Source organism: Vidua macroura, chromosome 1 (genome assembly GCF_024509145.1).
Source record: "Vidua macroura isolate BioBank_ID:100142 chromosome 1, ASM2450914v1, whole genome shotgun sequence".
Taxonomy (NCBI): domain Eukaryota; kingdom Metazoa; phylum Chordata; class Aves; order Passeriformes; family Viduidae; genus Vidua; species Vidua macroura.
Window position 1 is genome coordinate 130,891,678 of NC_071571.1, and position 17,244 is coordinate 130,908,921.

A 17,244-nucleotide genomic window follows, 5' to 3' on the forward strand; every position below is an offset into this window, starting at 1 on the left:
CTGCGGTGCCGCGGGGTTTGTGCGGGGCTCACCGCCGAGCGGCCGACATGAGCGCGGAGGCGGCGGACCGAGAAGCCGCCACCTCCAGCCGGCCATGCACGCCGCCGCAGACGTCGTGGTTCGAGTTCGTGCTGGAGGAGGCGCTGCTGGAGCAGCACCTGCAGAAGCCCTCTCCTGGTGCGTGCCCTGCTGGCCGCCGCCTCCCCGCGGCCTCGGGTTCGGCCCGGCCCCTCCTGGGGCAGGATCGCGCCGGGGGCTGTGAGGCGGCAGTGCGGGAGCCTCTGCTGCGGTGCTGGGGAGTGGGGGCAGAGGGAACCGGGCACTGCCCGCGGCCGTGCGGCGGCTTTCACCGCCGGCAGTAACGCGTTTTTTTCTCATTTCCCTTTATCTTTCCTATTTAATCACTTCATTTCTCTGTCATTCTTGTCTGGTAGATAGCTTTTCCTTTCGTGTATGAGAATGTTGTGTGCGGAAGTGTTGTAGTTTGTTCGGTGGGAAGTGCTGCTCGTGCGCATCATTGCAGTTGGCAGCTGGTTTTCTCCCACTGGAGTCCTGTTAGTGGCAGGAACTGAAGTCCTCCGAGAGGTTCAGTGCTGAAATTGCTCTCTGAATAAATAGAAATCTCGTCTGATGTATTATAAGAAAGTGGCTATATTTAAAATTACCCGATCTTTTGACAGTCATAAGTGGTAGTCATCTTTTTCAGTACCCAAATTCTGCAAGGAGGTGGAGGAAACAGGAAAACCTGGGCCAGTGTTGCCTCTACAAAAACTCAATTTAAGCATAATCTATATTAGATCTTATGCTTAGATTTTATACTCTGTTTTGTAATGAATTAAATAAATAGGTAATACTTGCTTTATGTTTCACAAAGGTCAGCGAGAGTGTAATAGTTACAGTTTGGCCTCTTTTTTTCAAAAGAGCTCAAAGGTATTGGCTATCTTATTGTAAGAAGAGATTGGGTGCTGTTTTTTAACCAATCTGAAAGAATTTTCTAAACGTATTCAGAAGTACCAGTAATTGCTTGTAAATATATTTTACATGCAGAGGATAATTACAGGTAGATATATTGTTTTTACAACAGTTTGCTTGTGATTTCATTAGGCAGCATTTATTTTCAGTAGATGCAAATATCAAAACATAATTAATACAAAATATTGAAAATAAATTTAAGTGTGAGTGTGTGGTTACCATGGTCAAATGAACTTTAATGTTAAGCAAAGATATGTTGGTAGTCTGATTTGAGTCCGCACATGCAGGATACCATTTGGAATTAGAATCTACCAGGTAACAATGTTGGCACTATAAACACCTGTTGAAACAGCAAGGATAAAAGAACTGTGTTCATAGCTGGGGGAAAAAAAAATTCTGGGCTTATAAAGAATTTGAGGAGTGGCTGTGTTTTTTTGCAGACCCACCACCTGTGCAGCTGATTGTTCAGTTCTTGGAACAAGCTTCAAAACCATCAGTGAATGAACAGAACCAAGTCCAGCCACCGCCTGATAACAAAAGAAACCGCATTCTAAAACTTCTTGCTCTCAAAGTTGCTGCTCATCTGAAGTGGGATTTGGATGTGTTAGAAAAAAGGTACAGTCTGTACATCTTCATGCTAAGTTTACTAAATTGAAGTGGCTTGAGATATTTATTTTAAAAAATGGAAATCTGTCTTGCTCCCTTTGGGTGTGATAATTGAAATAAAATTTTATTTTAGCTGTAAGTTAGGAATCAGTTTTGATAAAGGCAGTGAGTCTGAACAAATAAACAGTATTTAGAGAAGAAAAACAGCATGTCCTAGACATTAAGATATGTACCTGTAAGCTTCATAAGGATGAATTTGAGTTTGTTTTCTTCAGTGACAAAAGTAGCGTAAGTTTCCTTATTCTGACATGCTTGAAATTGGAGGTCTTGTTCCAGTTTTGTTGATGTGAATAACTCCATGTATCTGTGAACTAGGTCACTGAAATGACTGTGGTTGAAATAGACAAACCCCAGCTTTGCATCTTTCCTATGGAAATTTCAGCTGAAAAAATGGTCTGATGAGCTAGAACAGTCAAGAACTACTTCACTTAGGCAGTGCTATGCACATTAGGGAGCTGCACTTCACAGAATCACGAGATGGGTGTGGTTGCAAGGAATCACAGTGGGTCATCTGATCCAAACTCCCTACTCCAGCAGGATCATCCCAGAACACATGGCACAGGATTGTGTCAGGTGATTCTTGTTTACACTTGGTTTCCTGTTTACACTTAGGTAATGGCAGAAGTTCCTTATTCATCCACACAGGTCTCTTGCCTCCTTTATCTGTAATTTAATGTAAAATCTTGAGGAGGCAATAATTGACCTGGTTCTAACTTGCATGGAATTGTAGAATCATTTAGGCTGAAAAGGAGCTTTAAGATCATTGAGGCCAACTGTTAATTTGACACTGGCAAGCCTACCACTAAGCCATGTCCCTAAGTGCCACATCTGCATATAATTTAAATACCTTCAGGGTATGATGGTGACTCAACTACTTCCCTGGATAGCCTGTTCCATTGGCTGACCACCCATTTGGTGAAAAACTTTTCCTGAAATTCAATCTAAACCTCCCCTGGCACAACTTGAGGCCATTTGCTTTCATCCTGTCACTTGCCTGGGAGAAGAGAGTGACCGCCCAGTTGCTACAGCCTCCTTTTGGGGAGTTGTAGAGAGCGATATGGTCCCCTCTGAGCCTTCTTTTCTTCTGGCTAAACACCAGTTCCCTTAGCCACTGCTTGTAGAATGCTTCTGATAGAACACAGGACCTAAAATTTGTTAAACAGAAATCCTGGCTTTAGCTGCTAAAAGTGTAGTTTCACTGGTTATTTTCAAAAGTTCTTGCAAAGAATGCAAATTTTTCACAAGGTCAAAGGTACTTTTGGCAATAGCTGATCTAATTTCAAATAATGTCTAAATTGGTAATAGTATTTTAGTTGTTAAATTATACCACAAAAGCTTGGAGCAGTGCAGTCCAGCCTCCATGTCTTCTCATTTTATTAAAGAGAGTTCTGTCCCAGCTAATGTATGTTGTACTTAGCGCTATTCAAAAAGTTCCTAGTCTTAACTTCACTTTATGTGAGTGAAATTTCATTAGTGATGGAAATGGGATTGCTTACCTTCAGGGAGTATGATCTGGGGCTGCTTTGAAAGAACTTCTTATTAGCTGGTTCGTGCTGTTTCAGGTGACTGGATTATTCTGGTACGGTACCTGTGTGGGTAATGCAGTCGTGCAGAGTAGCATTTCAGCTGTCAGGGCAGCTGAACTACTGCTTGGGCCCATCCTCTTGGGCTTAATTTATGCAACTAATACTGGTAACTGCTTTACATACCTGATCTTAAATGCTGAGTAAACATCCGTGTGATGTGAAGTACTGAATAGTACTTAACAGTATTCAGTAACCAGTACTGAATAGTAGTGTACATTGTTTAACATTCCATAAGTAGATTTACTCTAGGAAGTATCTCATTCTGTCTTTTATTTTTTAATAGCTTGTCTGTTCCTGTATTGAACATGCTATTGAATGAACTTCTGTGTATCAGCAAAGTTCCCCCAGGAACTAAACATGTGGATGTAGATCTGTCCAGCTTACCCCCAACCACTGCAATGGCAATACTACTCTACAACAGATGGTAAACTACTACACGGCAATAGTATCATTATACAACAAAGCAGTGTTTTCTTCTACCTGTATAATTGTATGTAGAAGGAGAAAGAATCTTAAAGTACTAATAAGTATTGTGATTTGTTGCTAGGTTATAGTGAAGGAGCTGAGTCTGAAAAGCTATTCTAGAGCTGGTTTTCTTCCCTAAAAAAATAGTCAAGATAGTGGTTTGAACTCTCTCCTTATAAATATAAAAATCTTGGTCTTTCAGCTTTTTATGGACATAAGAGCGTTTCTTAGCTGCTAGATGTGCTCTTGAGTAAAGGATGTATTCTAATAGTATAATGTTTCTGAAATGGTAAACTGCTATTATCAATGTAATCTACTTATTACACTTCTGAGGCTAATACCATTCTTTGTCTAATTTTTCCCCTCTGTAGGGCCATAAGGACCATCGTTCAAAGTAGTTTTCCTGTAAAGCAAGTGAAACCTGGTCCACCTCAGTTAAATGTGTAAGTTACAGATATAATTAATTTGAATGTCATAGGTATTTTATAATCAGGAATGTAATTTCTAAGTATATTAAATCATGTTAATAACATACAGTTTCTTAAAATGTCTAGCTGTGACATGGAAAACTTGGATTTATTTCAAGTATATTCTCACTTTCCTCTCAGACACGCTTGATACATATACTTGTCTGTTGTTCTACTCTGTCAGTGCTATAATCTCTGTGACTTTGTCATGGCATGAAAACTCATGAGAGGAAGAGAGATGACAATTTGCCTTGGCAGAATGCTTAAGCTCTAGTTTAGATGGGGTACATTTCTTGCATTCTTTTGCATCCCTAACTTACAGTAGCTCGCTTAGTATGGTTGTTTTATTACACCAGTTTGAAGCATTGTGTATGATAACCTTAGAAATACGTATTTTCATTTGCTTCATTAGGCAATAATTTGTAATTTAAAATCAATTTTGCATTTTGCCTTCTAGAAGCTGTGAGACTTTAGTAACAACTTGTGACTTTTATGTTACAGATTTCTCTGAAAGTTGGAAGTATCTAAGTGGTGCTTTTCATATGTTTAATATGAATTTTGCACTTAATCATTAGACCATACTTGTTTGAGAGAGTCTGTTAAATATGTTGACTAAACATACTCCTCTTCCTCCTCCTTATTTTAACTATAGATCTTATATTGTCCTGTATGTGTCAGAGCCTGATCCTGAATTTAAAAAAATCTGTGTGGGAAAAAAATTGAAAAATACTTTTAATTTTTACATAAACCTGTGAACATGCTTCTGCCCCTGACATGTTTGAGAAGATTTAAATGTTGAAGCTTCATGAGACTTGAGGCTGTGGAAGCTTTTTTCATTATTGTTTTGCTATTGAATTGGTATTAGCAATCTGATCTTAAAAAAGGCAATGATAACTTTGCAACTTTTTGTTTATTGAACCACATTCTCATACAAAGCTATCTTTTAGTTATATAGTTCTGCGTTTCAGATATAGACAAATAAGAGTAGTCAGTGGTCCTGCATAATGATGTTCAAAATGTAGTTAAGCAAAACCAAGCATGAATGAACTATTGTGATCTAGAACATGAAATAAAATAATGTGCAGATCTGCCTTATAACTGAACTCTTGCCCTTGTGTCTAACTTGCAGTATGAATCATATTCAGCAAGAAAAGGAGCTAACTGAAAATATTTTGAAAGTGGTGAGACTCTTTTCCCTTCATATTTTTGCTCGAATTTACATGTAAATACGAATTCTTTTATTGTATAAGAAATGCAAAAGCCAATTCTACATGACATAGAGCAGTTGTGTAATGTCTTTTTTAAAAACTATCCCTATACTGAACAGTTAAAATTGTAGCATTAACTTAAACCCAGAATTAAACTCAAGACCAAGGGGTTAATTCTTTTAATGTATTTGAACTATTACAGTTGAAGGAGCAGGCTGCTGATTCCATCCTGGTCCTAGAAGGAGCACTTAAATTAAACAAAGATCTTTATGTCCATACTATAAGAACTCTGGATTTATTGGCCATGGAACCTGGTATGGTGAATGGAGAAACAGAGAGTTCCACAGCTGGACTGAAAATCAGTGCAGAGGAGATACAGTGCCAGGTAACTTGTATATTTTGTACTAAAGCTTTCAGGTTATAATCTGCTTCTTTAGAAAAAGTGTTAAGTAATAATTTTGAGGTAAATCACAGTTTTTTTTCTATTAATGTTCCCTGTGTTGTTTTGGGTTTGGTTTTTATTAATGCAATGAAGTAACACTGGCTTCATTTTTACATTAAAAGAACTTTTTAAAATCATTGTAACTATTATTGCTTTCCACCAGCCTCTCACTTTTGCCCTCTCATTGTTTGCAATGATTATGGGAGAATCATTCTTTAATTTTGTAATGTTTGTGCTGAATTACTCAGACTGAGATTGCAGTTAAAGAGGAAGCAATTGAAGTATGTGAGGTAAGGTGTGCAGTGTATGTTGGTAAATTAGATAAAAGTAGGAATAGTTTAAAGTACATGGAACATTTGAGCTTAAATACTTAATCTTGACTTGAAACATGATCTCCAAGACCGTGTGTTTGATATCAGTGCTGTTTGCAGGTTTGCTATGATTTGGGTGCAATCTATTTCCAACAAGGATCTACAAATGCAGCTGTTCATGAAAAGGCTAAGGAGAAGTTTTTCAAAACAAAGGAGTTGATTGCAAAGGTAACAAGTGTTCTTTTAGCATGTGAATTCATCTCTTCTGTAAAAAAAATCCTTGTCTAAATTATTGCTTGCTTCTTTAGTAGTTTAATAACTCTTAATGGTACACCGTCTGTAAAGAAACTTCCTGAAATTTTGAAAGTAATTTTTTTTCACATTGTGCCTGGTTTGAAATTATATTAATTGGTTGCAGTACATTGCTGCTTTGTTCTACATTTGTAATGAATAATCTTTTACACAAATTGTATTGATGCAAAAAATGCCGAAATAACATCTCCAGTGCTAATAGTAACTCAACTGAACAGTACGTCCTGTGTCCATGGTTATGATGTGTTTTTGAGGAAGGTAACCATACAGCACTTCCTATTTTTTTTAATCCAACTTTCCCTTGGAAATCAGATTGCCTATGTTCTTTTTAAAAAGTACATACATAAAAGTATGTACCTTTATGTACCTTTTTAAAAAGTACATCTGTGTACCTTTTTAAAAAGTACACATTAATTTATAAGTATGGTATGCTGCCTTTTTTATTTTGCTTCATATTCATATTTCCAAAACTGCAGAACTCCAGTTTTTATTTAAATTAATTTGTACATGTACATTCTTTTGTTCTTTTGCTGTTACTTGGGGAAATTGTGAGTCTCTGTTTCTGAATTAAGCATATATTTCATAATACTTTGGCCACTAAGATCTGATATAACTCTTACTTTTCAGAATGGCTCATCATCACTTCATTTTACCATAGATGAAGAACGGTTAGCTGGGTATTGTCAAGCTTGTGAAGTTCTTACCTCATCTTGTGATGATGCATCTCAACAGGCAACTCCATATAGTAAAATCCACAGCTGTATGAAATCTGGCAAATATCAGGTAGAATGCCTAAACAAAGCCATGTGTATTTGAGGGGGGGTTTTGGCATTCTGTGTGGAGGATTCCATTTGAACTGGTAAGGATTTTAAGAAATTTTAAATGACAATTTAACCATTAACATACTGTTTTAAATCCTATGTGTTTAGGAATATAACATAATTGGGTACACATTAGATTAAAATATCTTGGATTCCATACAATGGCAAATAATTCCTGCCAGCTGAGATAAGGGCTTTTCAGGTAAAGTCAAATTCTTTGGGTTTCAGGGACTGTTGCTACTTAGATGTGCAAGTTTGATTTGTGGATTTTTGGTTTTTTCTTTGATTTTTCTGATGATAAAGAACTTCTTTTATTACTTGATTCCTTTTTGATTATTCAGTGAATTTTAGTATTAAATATGGATGCGAGCTGTTTCTCTTAGTTTCCTCATTTTTACCAGATAAAATAATTTTTTTGTCTAGTTCTTTTGCATTATGCATTGACTATTCCAACTGTTTTTGTTACAGGACTTGGTGAAGATATTCCTTGAAGATAACCTGACCCTCAGTTTACCTGAACAGTTCAGACAGTCAGTGTTGAGAGAACTCTTCCAAAAAGCTCAGCAAGGGTGAGACATTAAATAATGATCAATGTTCAGTGATGATGAAGAGCAATTTTCATTAGATATGTTCTTTGTGGAAAGTATGCAAAATCTTTTAACAACAAACTACTTACATCCAAGAAACTTCAGCCTTCGTTTCTGTTAGCAATAGCCTAAGCTACATTTTACATCACACCACAGCTCCTTGATTGTATCTCACTGTGGCCATATGTGGAAAAAACGTAATGAACATTAACAGTTGATTTTATCACTTGACTGATTTTTTTTTAAGATTTTTTTTTCCACCTGCTGTAATACCACTCTTAATTTGTCAGAGCTATCCTGTGATCTTCAGTTTTGTGTTCATGCAGGAATGACGCTCTGGATGAAGTCTGTTTCAAAGTCTGCGTGTGCAACACAGTCTGCGATATATTACAAGGTCGAATAATTGATATTCAGTTTTGTCAACTGTTTCTGAAACCCAGCAAAGAGAAAATAGACTTCCTTCTTGAGGTAAAACATTAATCTAAGATTGCAAGTGAAAATGGTATTTAGTGAGAGATTTCTTTCCCCACTTAACTGTTATTATTGCAAATGATGCTCAAATTTCTGAAGCAGGGAAAGGTAACTTCTCAAACATTATTCAACTTGTTCGCAGTTAGTAGAGCTCCACTCAGTGATCAGTTCTGCATTTGTTGTTCATAGTTCTGTTTCCATCTGTCAAGGAGGATCCAGTGGTGAGCTGTTGCTTCAGCTTGTATTTGAAATCACTGCTATTCCTGATGTTGTTAAATTATATAGAGATATTGCTGAATATATGTTCTAGTGAAGCAAAGAATCAAATTCTCCAAGACAGAATGAGTAGAAAAAGTACCTGTGGAAGAGGACCGCTTTTCCCTTATCAGCTTTGTTGTAGAAGTTAGCGTGTAGTAAAGTGATCCTGAGTTACTGCTATGTGTGAGACCTACACTGTTACCTTTAGTGAAGCTTTTTAGGAAACTGTTATTGCTTAAACTAAACTTAATCCTTTTATTGCTTTGCTGTTACTTGAATGTCTTTTATTAATTTGAGCCTAGTTCTTTTGCTTGTCTCTTTAAGCATTAACTGATGGTACTCTCTACTGCAGAAGAAGTAAAAGCTTACATCAACTGCTCATATTGGGACTGAAACATACTTCTAAAAAAAAGTATTGCGAGCTGACAAATTCAACTATCTAGTTATTTTTCAACTGCTTTAAAAAAAAAAAACAAGTCCTAGTGAATCATCATTTTGCATTTAGAAATACTTAATTTTTAAACTCATGTGCTAAATGATCTTGTGTAGCACTCTGTCAGTGCTTCTGTATACTAGAGGAATAGGAAAAAGGAATGTGGATTTTGTCTGAAACATCCTATCTTATGTACAGGTTGAAGGAAACTGATCCATATGTGATGGCAATAGCTTTTATCAGGTTTACTTTAGAGGCAGTCTTATTTCACACAGTTGTACTGAGATTTCTTTATCAAGCTTTGTCTGTCAAATCGTATCTTTCTTTGGCTTACAAGAAACCCTTGAGAGCTGGTCTCATCTCTGCAGTTAGAGTAACCAAGTCATGACAGAGTTATGCAGAGCAAAACAGAAGTACTGGTTTGATTCTAGATTAATTAGGGTAACCACTCAGCAATGCTGCACTTGGTTCCCACCCAACAGCCAACAGCACTTGAGCAGATTCTAAAATTGCTCTACAAAGTAAAAGCAACAGACAAGCCAAAAGAGTTGGAGTTGTTCAGCCTTTGTGAAGCAAAGGCTCCGAGGGAATCTTGGAGCACCTTCAGGTACCTAAAGGGGACTAGAAGAAAACTGGAGAGGGATTTTTGCATTTTGTTGTGGGACAGGACAAGGGTCATAAGTTCAAACTGAAAGTGGCAGATTAAATATTAGGAAGAAATCCTTTACAGTGAAGGTGGTGAGGCACTTGAACAGGTTGTCCAGAGAAGCTGTGGATGCCTCATCCCTGGAAGTGTTCAAGGTCAGGCTGCATGGGGCTTTGAGCAACCTAGTCTGGTGAAAGGTGTCCCTGCCCATGGCAGGGCTTTTAGAACTGGATGACCTTTAGGGTCTCTTCCAAACCAAACAATTCCGTGATTCTATAACTTTGTTGCCTCACTTGAGATAGAGGTTTACTGGCTGTTGTGAGACAGAAAGCTGGTCAGTAACACTGGCTGTAACTAAATATTATGAATGTGCAAGGGGACTGCTTAGTTATTTTCTGCTTTCTTTTCCAGGTTTGTGCAGGATCAATAAACTTGGAAAGTGCTTCTGAAGAACTGAAGAGAAGAATGGCAGCATTTCTCAAGTATGTGCCCATATTAAGATAACACGAAGTTGCACTTTGTAAGCAATGTAATACAGCACAATAAATATTTCAAGAACTTATAACTAGAAAGATAAGCACTTTTTCACTTTTTTCCTGCTTCTGTACTAACATTTTTATTTGTTTAGAAACTTGTGTTTGGGCATGGAAGATCTTCAGTTTGTCTTCATGATTTCATCTCATGAGCTTTTCATAAAACTGCTGAAAGATGATGAACGGAAGCTGCTCATTGACCAAATGCGGAAGAGATCTCCTCGAATCAATCTGTGCACAAAACCTGTGACTTCTTTTTATGATATCCCAGGTAATTTTCACAGCATTGTCATTAACTTATGAGCAGACAGTGCCCTGTTTCTATGATGAAAACCTTGAGGCTACGAAGTGCAGGTCTATTCTCAAAAAAGTTTAGAATGTTTTTAGAGAGAGTACTTCCTGTTGTTAGTTGGTGCATGTCCTGCTTGTTCAAGAAGGTGACTGTTACTTGCTTGTATCTCAAGTGAGTGTAATAGATATGCTCAAATGAAGGTGTCCTAGGTGACAGAGAGAGTATGGCATTGTTTGAACAAATGTGGCTGTGGCAGCTGTTCCCAGAAAGGGAACCCTGCCTCTGGACTTAAATACGTTAATGATGATGTGACTCTGATGGTAAGCTGGACCAGGAGTGCCATCTGAATGAAATTTTTAACCTACCAAAGTAAACCATAGATCTTTTCAACCAGTTTAATTTCCCCAATACGGCTGGCTGGCTGTGCAGCTGCTCAAGTCAAAGCTAACAAGAGGTGCCAGATGGTGGCTGGAGCTGGAAAGACCTTGCCTTTTCAGCTCTAATGGAGTCTTGCAGTAACTTAAGCCGGTTAAGACAATGTGTATTTTCACTAGAGCAGTATAGGAACACACTTTTAATGCAGATCTTGAATCTATTGCTTTGCTATAGCAAGAGAACTCAGAGCTGCTGGAGTGAGGAAGGGGACTTGCAAGCAGCCCTTTAGGTCAGGCTGAAGGTAGCGTAAGGTGTTCATCAAAGGGCACAAAAGGATGGCTGGACCTATGGAAGCATGATATATCTGCTGTTCTTACTACGTTCTGATTGAAGTGTTATATGCTAAAGAATTGGAAGTAGCTACATTGAGAAGAATTTGCTGGAGATGTGGTTGCTTTTCTTCTAGCTTCAGCTAGTGTCAATATTGGCCAGCTTGAACATCAGCTCATACTGTCAGTGGATCCTTGGAGGATTCGCCAGATCTTAATCGAGTTGCATGGTATGACCTCAGAACGCCAATTCTGGACAATTTCTAATAAGGTAACTTAGTTCATGTGGTCACAAGAGACTATAATTCAAGGAGTAGTTAGGTATCATACTGCAGTGAACAACAAACATTGTCTTATAGATCCTCAGGGTGACTTATCTTTTCGCTCTCTGCATAGTGGTGGTTTATAAGAATGATGATTCATATCTAAACTCACATTCTATGTGAAGAGTATTACAACAAAACTTGTAACCTTTGTTTTAAGGAATTACTGGCTGTATCACAAACTTACCTTATGAGAAAAGATGTTTTCGTAGCTTGTGCTTTTAGTGTTCTAACTAGATAGCAATATTGTTTTAGCTTAAATTTCTGTCATTAGAAGATTGGAGCAAGAGAGAGGAAGACTTTGTTTAAATAAAGATTTCTTGTCCTTTTTTTTTTTGTTCCTCCCCTTAATTATTGCATATTCAGAGTGTGAACAGTGGGTACATGGGTGTTTTTATTGTATTTCTAAATGAGCCATACATTACTTGTGATTAGATGTAAAGACAGGAATTGGTAGTAATTTTCAATATTTGGGGTTTGTTTATGTTATTTTAAGCAGTGATTCTAAAACTTGTTTCTGTGCAAATATCCTATGCATTTCTCTCCCAGTGGGAAGTACCAAATGTTTACGGCAGTGTTATTTTAGGAATCAAAGACAGTCTGACTAGGGATTTGGTCTACATCCTGATGGCGAAGGGATTACACTGCTGTGCCATTAAGGTGAGCAAGCCAGCTGAGCTTACTGGTTGGTTTGGAGCAACTTTCAGATTGGTCCAAATTTCATTGAATCTTAATGAAATGGAAAATTTGGAAGGTCCTTTTTTAGAAAAAGAACTGAAAAATTGGGTGGTGAGGGAGGTGTTGTAACAAGCTCTATGTGTTGTGTAACGGATAAGTATTTCTGTCTCTCAAAGTTCCATCAGCAAAGAAAAGGTAATGGCTTTCTAGTGAGTTGGGCCTGGAGATAATTTCATTCATACAAAGTTTTGATTATGTTGTTCTAGATCATGTGGCATCTACATCCAGTGGTGATTTGATTTACTGATAGAAGTGCTGTTCTTTTGAATTAATGTTTTACATAAGGAATTTATTGGAATGCTGTTCTATTTTCCTTGTTACTGACAAATTTGCTGAACTGCAGCTGAAACAAAATTGTACCAAGCATACCAGTAGTTGGTTCTAGCATGTTTTTGCTTGAACTCCTTGTTTTGTTTTCAAAAGATCTGGAACTCTTAGCAAGTCCAGAGGACTCATAAGTAGACACTGTGAGATGCTTGAGCAATGCTGATGCTAATGGATGCCAAGGCTGGTTCAGCCAAGATGGAGCTGAATGCACTTTAGCTTGTAGTATTTCCCCTTATGAGTTTGTTAGGAATCATTAATGCATATAATTTTTATTGCAGGATTTTGTCCATGCAAAGCAGCTTTTTGCTGCTTGCTTGGAGCTTGTGACAGAGTTTTCTCCAAAGCTCCGTCAGGTCATGCTGAATGAAATGCTCCTTTTAGACATTTACACTCACGAAGCTGGGCCTGGTGTTTCTGGAGAGCGTCCTCCTTCTGATCTTATAAGCAGAGTCCGAGGCTATTTGGAAATGAGAGTACCTGGTAAGTACATTACTGTCTTTCCGAGGATGCAGTAAAGCACAAACCTTGAGAGAAGGGGAAAAAATCCACAGCAAAATAAAACAACTTTCTATTGCAGATTAATCACCTAGGTGTGTAAGTGAAAAAACAACAGTGACTTTGACACTGGTTTTAGCAAGTCTTCAGAAGTTTCATTTGTTTTTAGAAGTTGGAAGTGAGCATGATGCCTACCTCATTGACAGTTTCTGTTCAATGCCACTTAAAGGATTGAACAGGATAAACATCTCTGCACTTCTGCCTGAAGGGTTTTGCTAGCTGTTAAAGCTTTCTCCTGGTTTGACAATGAGAGAGTAACATTGTACTGTTGTGATTAGATGAAACTCTTGTTGCTCCTCATTTCCAGAGGTGAGGTCTCTCACAGGGCTAAGCATTGTATTTTCCTGTGATAGCTGTTGAACAAAAACAGCTGATTAGAGGCAATGGGATTTGCTTGTTTTCATGCAACACCATTTTACAACATTGTTTTCTCAAAAAAAAAAAGTTAAACAAAGAATCCCTTTCCTTTTAGATATTCCTCTTCGACAAGTTATAGCTGAAGAATGTGTTGCCTTCCTGTTAAACTGGTGTGAGAATGAGTATTTGACCATGCAAGTTCCATTACCTCTGGTTCAAACTAATCCTTATGTGAAGGTAACAAGTGCTCAGTCTCAAAACTTTCTCAGACTGTAATTGACTTTTTTGTTGAAGTATTTTGTACTTTTCAAAGCAAGTACCCTTTTGCTCAAGAGTGTGGGGCTTTGTGGCTGTAATTAATTAAGTATGGGGTAGAACATAGTAGGGCTAAGCAACAAGCCTGTTTAGCACTTGACAAAAAACATGGAAGCTGTGCTGCAGGAACACATGAAATCTTGGCCCTTGTTGGCTGCCAGCTAAGGTTGGGTCCATCAGGTGTATGTGGTTATGATCCATGATTGAAACACTGTAGCACTTCCCTAAAGGACTCTCCTCTCAGCTGGAATTCAGCCTAGATTTATGTAGGAGGTAGGAGAAGTGTGCAGATCTCTGTTTTTAAGTCTGGCTTCTTTTCTGTTCCTCAGATACTTGTGTTCCAAATGCCCTGTAAGAGTTCTGTTCTTTTACCCAACACCAGTGTTGAATTTTTGGAGACATTCAAGCCCTGCCTTCTTTGAAACTTTGTTTTCAAAATTGTTTCACAGCAATATTTCTACTTCTCAGTTAGGCCATAGAGCAGAAGGCAGGTTGTATTACAGGTCAGGTTCATTTTTACCCTGCTCTGCTTACCTATGATACTTCCTAATTTCTGTTCTGAGGTTCAGATTTTTTGTATAACATTGTGCCAGTTTCAGTTAAGATTAATTACTGTATGGAAGTTAAGTGAGTTCTAAAGAGCCAGTCTTTATAAAATTATATTTTATGGGGGTTAGGTTTTATGTAATATGTAAGTTTGTTTTCTGGAGCTTGTACTAATGAAATACACACCAAGGAAGCTAATAAATGGAAAAATGCTCTGTTTAATTCCTGTTTTCCAGCTTCGTCATCACTGTTCTCTGCTGCAAAATTTAGTCACATTGCTTTGTAGTTCATAATTTAAAATCAATTGCTTAGCCATTTTAAATACCAGTAATTCCTTTGCTATAGATGATATGCAGAGAAGCCTTAGTTCCTGTATTTTTTCTGTTGCATTGCATAGCTGGGCCAGTTGCTGGCTGCTACGTGCAAGGAACTGCCAGGTCCCAAAGAAAGTAGACGCACAGCTAAAGATCTCTGGGAAGTCGTTGTACAAATTTGCAGTGTATCCAACCAGCACAAACGTGGCAATGATGGAAGAGTGAGTTTGATAAAACACAGGGAGTCTACACTGGGTATTATGTACAGGTATGTTTTCTAAAATTATTTTTGAAGATGGCTTGAATAGTTAGTTTGATCCTATGTTCTCATCAAAAATTGTTTGGATTCCACTATCAGACTGATGGCAGCAGCTAAAGATCTTAGTAAAAATCTTGTCCACTGTGAGAGCTGGGTATTAGTAGGGATGTGCTGACTTTCCTTTTCAGAGGCAGAAGAGGAGTGTGTGGGGGGCAGCTCTCCGTGCAGAAACTGAAGCAGATATGGCTGTGCTCCCATTATAACCAGTGCAGATCTTCCAATAGAGTCAATGGCGTCTAGAGGACAGTTGAGCTGATGGGCTGAAGCTGTCTGCTTTGTAGCAAATAGAATTATTCAGTTTTATTCTGTTATAGCTGTATCAAGCACATAGCTCACAGCATGGGTATCTATACTTAGCTTTGTCTCTGAGTCTAAAGCTAAATGTTACTCTGTCTTGAAATGAAATTCTAATTCAGCTAAAGTCTGCAAAGAGTAAGAAAATCAAATTACTCTGGTCAATAGTCTCTCTGTCAGACATCTTGGCAACCTTAGCCTCAAATGACTGATTCAGGACTCTGATTTGTCCAGTGTTCTTGGCCTGTTCTGAAGTCTAAGCCTAAATATAACTTGTCTAATAATGGTCTAGTTTGGCTTGTGTGACTGTATTGAACAGCTTCCCACATTAAAGCCTTGGGAAGGGTGCCTCTGTCAAACCTCTGTGTCTTTGCCTTCCTTGAGTTAATCAGGTCAACATGTGCTAAAGGCCAGCTGCTGTGGGGCATGTATAAGAGGGTATGGACGTGCTGTAGCTCCCAGTTGTGTACTCTGGCAAGGAAAAGGAGTATAGGTGTACTCCAGGTTACTGAAGCTTTCCTGACCCCTCTGATTCAAACAAAAAGGACAAGTAAAGGGCAGTGATGCTGTTGCTATTATGGAAAAGAAGTAGTGAAAACTGTCCCGATAAGGATTGTCTTATAGTAACAACTTCTGATGTTGATTACAAGGAAACTGAAGTACATTATATATGATCACTGCTTGCCCTCTTCTGTAAGTGTGTAGGTCATTGTTGCAAACCTAGCTTGGGGAATTGCAGTACAGTTCAATTGGTTTCCCTTTTAGAGTTAGTGGTTGACTTCTGTGATTTTCGTGCCTTTTTTATAGCTTGATAGAAGAGCATACCACTTACTTAACCTGTTTTTAGTGTAAAATTTGCTAGTAACTGTATTAAAAATGAATGGGCTGGTTGAGCATTTTCATTTACATGCCCTGCATTTGTAAACTTAGAGGTGAAGGGGTATTTTAGCAGGTGAAGAATTTGCTCTACTGATTAATTTTTTAAATGTGCATATATTCTTGTGGATGATTACTTACATGGACATTTGTGTCCCTAATTTAGGAGTGAATTGTTGTCCTTCATCAAAAAGCTTCGGGTAAGTCACAGTGGTGCTGAAAATATGCTTGCAACCAAAACTTCCTTTTGGTGTAGTGTTTTTCTGGACTCTTTGTGTTAAATTCCAGAAAAGCTAACAGTTATATGGGTGTTTTGTATGGCTGAAAAACGTCTGAGTTTGCTATACCTGGCATACAGCAGTGTGGAATAGTTTGTAAAAAATTACCCTGAATTCTGATGGAGATCTGTTTACACTGGGAGTGTATTTTATTGCAGCTGTCACGAAGCAAAGCATTCCTTTTGGAGGGAGACAGAAGCTGCTACATGCATCATACTAAGCAGCAGAAGTAAGAAGGAGGGAAACTGTTTATAGCTTCTGGGTTTGTAAATGCAAAGAAAGTTGTAGTAAGCCTAGCTTAAGTTTAAGGTTAGGTAGTAATCACAGAAACAACATAAAGATGCGTAAAGCAAAAGTAAAGTTTATATCCAAGGAATTATTCAGGAAAATCTGAAGTAATTAAAAACTTTCTACAGAAACATTCTTGCAGTATCCTTGTGTTGCAGATCTCTTGACAAAATATTGTCCTATTTCAATAGGAAATTGTAATGAGTGCATAACCTCTTAAATAGTTTTAAAGCTTAGGGAAGAAAGTGGAGTTTTGTCAGTTCATGGGAATATTTTTTTCTCCCCTACAGGAACCGTTGGTTCTGACTACAATATTGTCCTTGTTTGTCAAACTTCATAATGTTCGGGTTAGTATATATCATCAAAGTCTTTCTTGGCTTTCTTGAAATGTTTCTTCTTGTGATTTCTCATACCATCTTTCTTCTCTTAGGAAGATATTGTGAATGATATTGCAGCAGAACACATTTCTATCTGGCCCTCATCCATCCCCAAGTAAGATGATGATAAAAACCACTTTTCAGAATACTATATGTGATGGGT

General features: G+C 37.9%; 1 protein-coding gene across 1 annotated transcript in view; it reads left to right on the top strand.

Annotated features, from left to right (window-relative positions):
* INTS8 (integrator complex subunit 8) overlaps nucleotides 1-17,244 on the top strand; it is a 21,898-nt gene continuing 4,654 nt past the window's right edge. The window contains exons 1-20 of the mRNA XM_053975617.1: nucleotides 1-177; nucleotides 1,413-1,587; nucleotides 3,508-3,648; nucleotides 4,061-4,132; nucleotides 5,286-5,337; nucleotides 5,567-5,749; nucleotides 6,238-6,345; nucleotides 7,057-7,212; nucleotides 7,719-7,819; nucleotides 8,164-8,305; nucleotides 10,057-10,127; nucleotides 10,274-10,449; nucleotides 11,312-11,445; nucleotides 12,047-12,157; nucleotides 12,841-13,042; nucleotides 13,590-13,711; nucleotides 14,733-14,917; nucleotides 16,305-16,338; nucleotides 16,995-17,051; nucleotides 17,135-17,196. Coding sequence (XP_053831592.1) covers nucleotides 48-177; nucleotides 1,413-1,587; nucleotides 3,508-3,648; nucleotides 4,061-4,132; nucleotides 5,286-5,337; nucleotides 5,567-5,749; nucleotides 6,238-6,345; nucleotides 7,057-7,212; nucleotides 7,719-7,819; nucleotides 8,164-8,305; nucleotides 10,057-10,127; nucleotides 10,274-10,449; nucleotides 11,312-11,445; nucleotides 12,047-12,157; nucleotides 12,841-13,042; nucleotides 13,590-13,711; nucleotides 14,733-14,917; nucleotides 16,305-16,338; nucleotides 16,995-17,051; nucleotides 17,135-17,196 — 2,414 coding nt within the window. The 5' untranslated portion in view covers nucleotides 1-47. The remainder of the gene's footprint in view (nucleotides 178-1,412; nucleotides 1,588-3,507; nucleotides 3,649-4,060; nucleotides 4,133-5,285; nucleotides 5,338-5,566; nucleotides 5,750-6,237; nucleotides 6,346-7,056; nucleotides 7,213-7,718; nucleotides 7,820-8,163; nucleotides 8,306-10,056; nucleotides 10,128-10,273; nucleotides 10,450-11,311; nucleotides 11,446-12,046; nucleotides 12,158-12,840; nucleotides 13,043-13,589; nucleotides 13,712-14,732; nucleotides 14,918-16,304; nucleotides 16,339-16,994; nucleotides 17,052-17,134; nucleotides 17,197-17,244) is intronic.